This window comes from Trypanosoma cruzi, genomic scaffold (genome assembly GCF_000209065.1).
Source record: "Trypanosoma cruzi strain CL Brener 1047053516783 genomic scaffold, whole genome shotgun sequence".
NCBI lineage: Eukaryota > Euglenozoa > Kinetoplastea > Trypanosomatida > Trypanosomatidae > Trypanosoma > Trypanosoma cruzi.
The window spans coordinates 36,004-45,991 of NW_001849509.1; the positions used below are offsets into that span (position 1 = coordinate 36,004).

General features: G+C 46.7%; 4 protein-coding genes and 1 pseudogene across 4 annotated transcripts, besides 8 other annotated features; all 5 read right to left on the reverse strand.

Annotated features, from left to right (window-relative positions):
* Window positions 1–1,865, reverse strand: Tc00.1047053504123.50 (annotated as a pseudogene; the record flags this gene model as incomplete).
* Window positions 1–9,313: a sequence feature (areas merged during assembly that could not be assigned to a particular haplotype. This can correspond to areas where the two haplotypes were merged or to regions with more than two copies in the genome that were merged during assembly.).
* Window positions 1,952–1,991: a repeat region.
* Window positions 2,208–3,377, reverse strand: Tc00.1047053504123.40 (hypothetical protein, conserved; the record flags this gene model as incomplete). The annotated part of the gene is made up of 1 exon (XM_801167.1): window positions 2,208–3,377. One exon carries the CDS (start codon window positions 3,375–3,377, stop codon window positions 2,208–2,210), a length of 1,170 nt encoding a protein of 389 aa, XP_806260.1.
* Window positions 3,594–3,647: a sequence feature (T-rich).
* Window positions 3,750–3,780: a microsatellite.
* On the reverse strand, window positions 3,853–7,227 carry Tc00.1047053504123.30 (MAP kinase, putative; the record flags this gene model as incomplete). The annotated part of the gene is made up of 1 exon (XM_801166.1): window positions 3,853–7,227. One exon carries the CDS (start codon window positions 7,225–7,227, stop codon window positions 3,853–3,855), a length of 3,375 nt encoding a protein of 1,124 aa, XP_806259.1.
* Window positions 7,325–7,372: a microsatellite.
* Window positions 7,614–7,657: a microsatellite.
* On the reverse strand, window positions 7,681–8,736 carry Tc00.1047053504123.20 (hypothetical protein, conserved; the record flags this gene model as incomplete). Its single annotated transcript, XM_801165.1, has 1 exon — window positions 7,681–8,736. One exon carries the CDS (start codon window positions 8,734–8,736, stop codon window positions 7,681–7,683), a length of 1,056 nt encoding a protein of 351 aa, XP_806258.1.
* Window positions 8,877–8,899: a sequence feature (AT_rich).
* Window positions 9,078–9,988, reverse strand: Tc00.1047053504123.10 (hypothetical protein, conserved; the record flags this gene model as incomplete). Its single annotated transcript, XM_801164.1, has 1 exon — window positions 9,078–9,988. A coding segment is annotated over one exon (911 nt), but the record flags the coding sequence as incomplete, so codon positions are not given.
* Window positions 9,314–9,988: a sequence feature (areas merged during assembly that could not be assigned to a particular haplotype. This can correspond to areas where the two haplotypes were merged or to regions with more than two copies in the genome that were merged during assembly.).

Consider the following 9,988-nt stretch of genomic DNA (forward strand, 5'->3'; position numbering starts at 1 on the left):
TTACAGTACTCCAAAAAGGAAAAAGATAACGTCGTGTCACCAGTGCATTACATTCCAGCAAAACGAAAACCGTAACCGGCGTAAAGTCGCCTTCCGTAGCTTGGCGATGGTGCAGGTCGATAAACTTCCGCCAGTAGGGAACGCCAGCAGAGAGTCTGAAGGGGGTAAAGAACCAAATCCAGAGCAGCCGTGGCAGCAAAAGAACCAGTTATTGCTTTATATCTGAAATACCGCCACTCGTCCGTATCCAGCAAATCCGGCCGTCGACGAAGTATGGAAGAAGGAGTCGGAATAAATGCCGAACCTGCCGTTTCATACCAAGTTATCCAAGTGGCCTGGTAAGGTAAAAGAATGGCCATGGGCCACAGAGAAATGACACCCCGCATGAGGGAGCGCATTGGCCAGGGGCGAGGCGTCACGGGACCAAAGTGATGTAACAGCACGGCGTTCAGTAATGGTGTCGTCGCTAAATGGGACACCGCATTTGCCGTGAGCAACACCGCACAGACGTAATAGTACGGGTGACGGGTGTCAAACAACTTGGACTCAAACAACGGTGGCCCCAACAAACACGAGGTTGACGCAGACATTGACTGGGATGGCAAGAAACAGCGAAGAGCGATGCATGCAGTAAGGGTCTGCGTCATGGCGCAGAGTATATCTCTAACCAGAAACCCTGCAGCCAACGACCACATACTGCCACGACGCAACAACAGCCCCAATTGGCACTCAATCCATCGCATTCGGAGAGGGGCAAGAATCAAACCAGTGAGGGCGAACAACAAACCTGTGGAGAACAAATTAATGTCGAGATCGTCATTCACCTCTCGATTTGTATTCGACTGAACCAACCAGCGATAAATGGGCTTCAAGCCTCCTTCAACGGACAAATCACCACCAATATGACGGTAAAAATTCAAGCACCCCGTGACGGTCTTCGGTTCTTCTTCGGCATCACGCCACAGTTGCACAGGAGCACCCCTACCTCCTTTTAAAGGGATTATTTCTCCAAAAAGCGTCGTAGGAGTCAAAAAATTGAATCGAGTATCATCCAAAAAATCAAAAGGGCGAAACGAGGACGCAGGAGGAAATCCTGTCAACATACCACTTCCCTGCCACAAGCGTGCAATGAGTTCGGAGCAAAAGAGGCCATGTTCCGTATTACTTCCATCCACGGCAAAGTGCCCCTCACCCCACTCGAGAGAAGAAACTTCATTGCCATCAATTCGTTGTAAATGCGGGAAATACACATCTGCCAGAAATACGGTGGCATCGACGTAAACCTTCCGAAGGCGTCGTAAAATGGCGGCATCTTCCGTGGAGCATTTATCGGGTTTGAGATCGTCAATGCGCGCTATTTCCCTGGCAAGGAGATGCAACTTATGTGCCGCCTTAACGCGATCCATCTTGTCTGGTGTGGTGAAAAACGAAGGCAAAAAACCAAAGGGACTAGTCTTGTAGGGGTTTTTAAACAGCGTCCTCAAATGGTCCACCATCCGTGCTTCAAGCTGAGATCGATCCCCTCCCATGTGCAAAAAACGGGCCGATATTTGATTTGCGGAAGACCTTGCTACACGATCTTCTAACGATCTCAATGTGATGCCATTCAGATTGGTCTCCAGAACATAAGTGCGCGAAGGGGAGATGGAACTCGTGTGGCTGAGAATGCTATTCTGACTTTCCCGTCGCAGTTCCTCCTCACTGAGTTTCATGATCATTGCGACGTGGTCAAAACGACATTCCGTCTTGTTAAGAAGACAGATGGCGATCCCTATGGGGTTTCGCATCGCCATGCACCTTCGGTCCATTAAAACAATATCGCCACTCCGCAGTTGCCATGAAGACTCCGTCTCGGAAGAAGACATGGATAGCAATACAAAAAAACAAAAAAAAAATATATTTCTCTCTACCGGATCTCTTCAGACAACAGGGGAGGGGTCTACATACGCGTGAGAAAAAGAAAGAAAAAGAGAGAGAGAGAAAAGAAAAAATTTGCAAACAAAATTTTTTTCTAATTACTAAAACCAACTCTAGAGATAAGAACAGACATATATTTACACATAAAACAATACACACATATATCAATAGGGAAACATTGTGCGAATCATGGATCACTCCCCACAACTGCATCTTTTTGCCCCTGTCACTTCACCCATTCCATTCACGAGCATATATTTTTCTTCTCAGAACAAAACAAAGCAAAACTTTCATGCGTCTTCCTCAATAGTTCTCCTCCAGCGGAAAGCCAACGACAAATCCTCGTGTAACCGAATTAGGCTCACTCGAGTATCCAAATCCACTGTGTGAGGGCGTTTGGTCTCATACGAAGATTCATCATTTGGGGATGCACAAAAGTACAAGCGATTCAGTGGAATGCAGCGCGCTAACATGGACGATATGGCCCGTCGAGCCGCCGCATTTCCAGCACCTCCGACGAGATCCATCTTGGATATCACAACAAATGGCGAAGCATCGTGTAAAAATGAGCGCACAGAGGAAATAAGACCCTGAAGGTTCATGACAACACCGTCGGCATCAGGAGCTGATTCGTAACGTGATTTCCAAAAGAAAACATTCATCCAACCATTGTCTTTTATCAAATCTATAGCGGAAACAACCACAATGCACTGATGAGCACTGTTTTCAGAAACCACGGGAAGCCTTTCAATCTCCTCCAGACGCAGGGCATCCTTGCCAGCGAGTCGTGTTTTCCACGGCACTCCCAAAAAAAGTTTTTGGAGGAGTTGCTGACTACTGGCGTCGTAGAACCTCCCCGGCGTGTCGATGCACAACCACGTCGGCTCTGAGGGATGATTAGGGAAGGGATCAACGGTAGTGGTTCCACAAAAACCGCAAATACCCACCGGTGCGGCAGGCCACTTTGTATTGTTTGTCACTGCTGCACGGTAACTGTTTACTAAAGAAGATTTCCCAACCTGTGGGGCACCAATAATGAGCATACGCATCGTCTCTCTTTGTCGTTGTCGTGGAAGTAACCGTCTTGGAACGGGGATTTCCTGCAAAGAGGCGTTGCGGGCAGAATCATGTTCCCAAGAGGCGCCTGCAAACAGAGGATTGGACTGCGTTCTTGCAAACCGACAGGGTGACAACATAAATGAACGGAGAGTCCCATTCCGTGACGACGGCAAAAGCGCTAAATTGAAAGGGCCACCGGCACCGGATGTCGGGAAGGACGTCACGCTACGCGGTCGACGGGGTGGCATCTGCCGCCCGCACTGAGACGGGGCCTCAGAGCACGAGAACTCCGAGACCGAGCTCGAGTACGCATGCTGATCATCCGATGTGGACTCAGAGTCACTTCCCGATCCCAACGGAACTGCAGCAGCCGTCGTTTTTCTCCTCCGCCAAACAGGCATGCGGCCAAAGACCCGGCAAAAGGAACAACTAAGAAGACAAGACTCCACAACTAAAGGGGGAAACACACAAAAAGAGGGCGGGGAATAAAAACAAAACAAAACAAAAAGCAAAAAAAAAGAACTGCAAAAAAGGTGTCAACTCCCAACGACCCACATGCGTGAAAAACAAGCCCCTCCCCCATCCCCACCAGAAATCCACTCACTCCACTCAGATGCAAAAAAAAATATAAAAAAAATCAACAAAAATAAAAAAAAGGAGAAAAAATAAAATGAAATAAACTGTTCGGAAAAGCGATAATCGCACCCCAAGAATCAGCAGAAACACCTACACACACACACACGTGTACTCGCGTTGTTAAGATTCAGGCGGTAATATATGCATATATATATATATATATATATAGGTCAGACAAGAGTCCAGAACAAAACCGTAACAAAAATAACCAAAAAAATTTATTAACACTTTTCTCCCACATCACAAGCAAACGCCATCTAAATTGACGACAGACCTGAAAGCCTCCTCTGAAAAGCCGTCCTCCGGTTCTTCATCTGAAGCAGATGCCGTGAAAAAAGAATGCTGCGATGGAAGGAGACTATCGTTCAAGTGATGACTCGACCATGACACAGGATCTAGCCACAGGTTTGATCCTGGCACCACAAGTTCTCCATTAAAGTCACACTCATTTTTGGCGCCCCTCAAAAATAAATGCTGGAGGAGTTCACTGGCACGTGGACGCCTTTTTGGCTGCAACTGGAGCATACCCCTAATAAAATCATAGAAGGCACACAGCCTCTCATGCGAATCGGTTGAATCTTCTTTGGGAAGTTCAAATGGGAGCTCGTCACCACTGTCTCGCAGTTGCATGTAAAAGCCCAAAAAGTCTTTTACATTATTTAGACTTTTCAACACCAGAGGATAAATCCCAATAATGTCTAGTAACGTTAACCCAACAGACCAAATATCTTCGGCAAAAAGTCCATCCATTGGGGTTTCTCGCCAGACAATTTCTTCTTCCTCCGGTAGAAAAAGAAGTCGCTCGGGTGCCATAAACTGTGCGGTTACGCCATACACGCTACCCTCCTTTAATTTTTTTCTTTGTGCGGAGCCAAAATCTGCCAATTTCAAATGTTTTTCATTCATCATCAAAATATTTGCAGGTTTAATGTCACGGTGGGCAATTCCGTTCTCGTGCAAATGTTGGACCGCGCTGAGTAACTGAAAGGCGTACAGTGGCAATTGCGATAATTTGATTCTTTTTCTTCGAGCATGTCGCTCCAGGGAATCGGGGCAAAACTGTAAAATCATACGAAACTCCGCGGTAGACGGCGAATGCGAGGCAACAATGCACTTCACAATAAAAGGACTGGAGCACTGGCGCATAATATCCACCTCCTCCCGTAGGGCATCCAGGGTCCGTTCGTGGCTAATGAAGACCGTCTTACACGCCATATAACCCCCGGTAAGCTTGTCTTGTACAAGATCCACAAAACTGCATGAACCCCTACCGATTTGTCGAATCACAGTCAACTCCATTGGAGCGTGTGGGACCACATTACATTCCGGATTTCTGGTATCGTACAAATATTCCAAAAAATACCCCCATCTTTCTTCACAAAGGGGCCTGTGTAAAATATAATCCCCATCCTTCACCACATCACTTGGAGGACCGTCAGCGCTTGGATCAGGAGTACCATCGTTGCTCCTTTCAGAGCCCTCTCGAACCACCAACACAAATTGACCCTTCTCTCGACAGTAACTCAACATCGATCCAAAATCAGGCGATGCGGCACTTAAAATCACCGCCGTGACTTCATTTAAAAAATTACTCAACAAATTTTTGAGAGACGAAAGAGAGCTGACGGGGAAAATTCGGTGCCGTGATTCGTCGCATATCCCATAGAAGTGACGCCTGTAAGCAACAACAGGTTCATGCAGAAGAAATGTACACATAAAAGGGTGCTTACCAGAATGCCCATTGCGGCCCTCGCTATCCAATGTCATATCAAATGGCCTAAGAGCAATGGGGATAAAAAATTGAAAATGAGTACTGGAATTTAGGGTAAGACAACCAATAAGGCTGAGAAGCTCCAACGTCTCATCTTTAAGCCTAAGCGATACAATTGAATCGTCCGGCACCGTGACATCAAACTGAAGAGCCAAATAGCCCTCTATTCCACACGTCACACAGGCCACCATGAGTTCCAGGCAACTATCGTCTTCGGGAAAAAACCATTGTTTTAATTTTGCGAGAAATTCTTTGATGCCATTGTAATCGCATTGAAACTGTTTTGGGGTACTTTCGGATACATGCATTTTAAGAGATGACTCGGGAATTTCCTTCAAGGGCCTTAAAAACTCCTCTAGGGTAACCAAACACCAACTACGCATTGCATTGGTTGTGCGTCGCTTCAGTGCATCCCATTCATTACTTAACACTAATGTGTGAAGAATGGAGGAAGCACATCCGGAGTATCTCAAGGCACGAAGTGCCGCGTACGTATCCACACGTGAAAAATATGACATCATTGCTTGCTGTTCGTCATCAACAACTGTTCCAGCAAACATGCCAATAGGGATTCCGTCCACATGGGCAATTGTGGCAGTCGCTTTAATAGTAACAGGGAAATTTTTCCTTGCGTTGTTTAGCAGCAACCGCTGCTGTTGCCGGGGTTTATCCCTTAATTCCATCAGCAAGCGACGGGCTGTCGCGATACTCTTGGCCTCCATGACAGCCTCAAGTGATTTTCCTATCACCTGCTCTGGTGCAATGCCTGTGGCCATGTGGGCAGCACGATTCCAGCTACAAATCACCAGTGACTTTGTGTTCACGATGCCAATCAAGATAATCTGCCGGTTCAACACACATGACTTTATCGCTAGCGTAAATGCGACATCTTCTTTACTCCGGATGGTGAACACAACATCTTTTCCCACCCGAGAACTTGTGCGCGTCGATTGAGACGCGATAGACCCCGCAAGGTGATTCTCCGCAAGCAGCTCAGAAAGCCATTGCAACCGGGATTGCCGTAATACGAGTGCGTAAAGAAAACATAGGAATCCAGAAAAGTTTATTACTGTCAAGATCGTGATTGCCAAAGAGCACCACTGCGAGAAGGAACCCCGTGCCATCCACACCAAGATAACAAACGCAAAAGCGGTCAGAGAACTCCACACAAGGCAACCAATACAAAAACATGACGGAATGTTCCCTTCCGTTATGTAGAACTCTAATAGTCGTCGCTTGGGTAGGCGGATACAAATACGATCAAATATTTCTCCTTGTAGCACTGTATGTGAACTGATGGCGTCAGCCGTGTTCTTTACCGCGATCCACAACCTTCGAAAGGAATTGGATGCGCTCATCGATGAGCATAGCGTCTTTTGTTCTGTTGCTTCCCTCCACCGTGTCACAAACCGATCCCCCAACCATTGAATAAGCCCAATATACTCTGAAATGGCGGTATCATCGGGTCTCACAGGAGTCAGTGACTCCATAAAGACCGTGTCCGCAAAGCTAACATCAACAAAATGGCTAATATGGAAAATGAGGAAAGTCCTTTTGACGTCGCACACATCGTCCTTACCGGGCAATAAGCCTACCGCCACCTCATGCACCAGGTGTGAAAGCTGTTTGAGAGCCACCAAAAAATACTCTACATGAGAGCCATTAAGTACGCTAGGGAACGGGACTGTGGCAAAGAAGGGAGTGTATACTCGCAAAGGTACCTGTGGCCGAGGGAGGATGAGACCACCCGCACCAAATGAATTAGAGGCAAATTCACCCTTGTCTTCTTCAAAAGGACCACATCTTGAAAAGTCATTAGGAACGCACTGCGTCTGGTCCATCATTCTTCTTCTTCCTCTTGGAACTTTAAAATATGTAGGTGTATATCTTTATAGGCAATTGTCCCACCCACTCACCCTCCGCCAAGAAAGGCGTTCTAGCAAAAAAAAAAAAAAAAAAAAAAAAAAAAAAAAAAAAAAAAAAGAGAAACGACCACTCGCTCTCCCCAAGGAAATAAAAATAAAACTATAAGAGGGAAAAAAGGCGGTTATACACATAATCTCACACAGAAAGAGGAAGACAAAGAACCTATTGTACTCCAAACGACACAATAATACCAAAAGAAAGAAAAAAAAAACGACCAAAAAAAATACTCAAAGCACATTCATAGGTAAAAATAAGTTTTTTCTTCTCTCACTCCCAAAATGAGACCCTCAAAATATGCAACTCCATACATACACATATACATCCAAATATACACATCAGTTTACATATTTATTGATGGGAGCCATCCACTTTCATTCCACAGAAGATATGCTGGATGTTGACAAGGACGATGAATGCCTCACCACCCCGCCGTCAGTATCAGGCAAAAAGGGATCATGGGCACTCAGGGAGTCTAGCAACAAGGCATTTGATGGGATACTGCTATCGGGTCGTGTTCCTGGAATAACATACACATCGCAGTCGTAATAATCAAAATAAAGCTGTTTAAGACGGCCAATTTCCGCCTCATCCAACAATTCCTGAAGCGAACTAGTGGTCTCCGAGAGGGCGCTTCCGGTACTAGGCTCACGTTCTTTGAGCTGCAAAGCCCGCTCTGAGGAATTGTTCCAGAGGTCAGGACTCAAACCATTACGCCTAAAATGTCGCCGAACGACGGCATGCTTTCGTGACTGAAACGCACGAATGTAACTCTGTATCGTCACAATAAGGGTTTGCGTAACCACCGCGCACTGGGCGAGGGCAACCTCTGCACCGGCTCTACGGCGTCCCAAGATCGGTTTCCCACATTGTTTAGCGGAAGCTAAATACACAATTATAACATTACGAAAAGCCAACATCTTTGCCGCATGAGTTCGAGAGAGTTCCTCCTTGAGTCGTCGCTCGTACTTCACGTACTTTTCTAAAACAGCTAAGCTATTTAAAGCACTAAAACCGCAGTCTTCCCCCCAAAGCGCATTTCCCGATATTTGCATCTGCTCCGTCAACGGCTCTGCATGAACACATGCCCTCGGGGACTTTCTCGTTTTGGGTTTTAGTGACTTCAAATTATGCCCTACACCCACCTCGAGAGGTCCCCCTCTTCTTCGGCAGCGTCGTCGCTCCTCCTCGTCGCCGCTCTCCGCCTCCAAACCATCAGTGAGTGGCGTCTTTGTCGCTTTTGCCGCGTGCGAGTGCGCAAATTTCTGCAGAGCCGGTCGAAAACCTCGTTTTTCGTACTTCGGCGGGGAATCCATCGCCCGCCTGCCGAGCGACGGCGCGAGGTCGCAGAATTTCACTTCCCGCGGCTGAAGCGCCAAACGGACGTGATCCGATGGGCTTTCATTTGGCAGCGCAGACCGATGATCCATTGAACGATCCAACCACACAAACACAGCTTGTTTCCCTTTCCAGCACGTTCACGTTGTCCCTTTTTGTTGTAGTTATTATTATTATTCCTCCTTTTATTGCTTCAACGTACACATACACACACAAAAAAAAAAGAACTGGGATAAAAAATAAAAATTTTTATTAGAGTGCACGGAAGGGGGTATTAGCGGTAAGAGGAGAAAAAGAGGTCGGACATATCTCCTCTAAAATACACTCCCTTCAATGCCAGAAATGAATCCATACATACTCTACGGACGCATGCAAACACGATAGCGGACAAAAGCACTTGTCACCGCAAGGAAACAGCCAAATATTTTGCACCTTAGAAAGCCTTACTTAATTGATCTGCCCATTGCTCCACCCCTTGCACCATCCATTTAATGGGACGACTAGACCACGTTCTCCCCCCTAAAATTGTTTCAAACGTGGTGAAACCATCTTGCACTGCGCCCACGGAAGCTTCAATTAGTATATTTCGCTGCGATATGTCAAGAACTGCAAATGCGCGGCAGGCATAGATCCTTTCGGTCAAGTTATCTGCCACCTGTTTGTACCAACGCTTCACTGCCATGCGTTGTGGCTTGCGCAACTCACCACTTTCCTGGGTTATGCTTGCCAACTGTGGATTCTCCCGTACAGATGGGAAGCACTCAGACCACGAGGCAGCAAAGTCCTCGACAAATCGTCCCTTTTCATCCTCCAGCATGGCAATAATATTCGAAACGATTGGAACGGATGGCACTTCAGATTTCCTTTTCTTCTTTAGGTGTTCGGGGTCATCTGTGGGAATTCGACGCACATGGAAGCATTCCTCCTTGCGGTAACTCTCCAGCAAAAAAAGGATATTGTTCAGCAGGAATATGTCGGGCAAAATGACATGACCCCGCTTCGAGAACTCATTTCGGACCGACGACAAGGACGACGAAAAGGCGTGTCGAGGACGATGGCCACCTTCAATCATTGTCCCGCTTTGCAGTTCCAAAGCAACCTCCGCAATGACCTCAAGGTCCCGCAACGTCCCTAAAACGCATCGCATCATATAATCTTCCACCTCCTGCAGTGCCTCCACTTCGGAGGAAGCGTTCAGCAGTGCGCCATGAAGTGCCAACTTCATGGCGCCAAAATAGTTCGTAAGTAATACTTTATGCAAGTACACCTGGTTCGTGACGGAAATGTGAGTTGAACAGTCTAGTGACGGAGCCCATTCTGTACGATGTAAAGTGTTGGTGTACT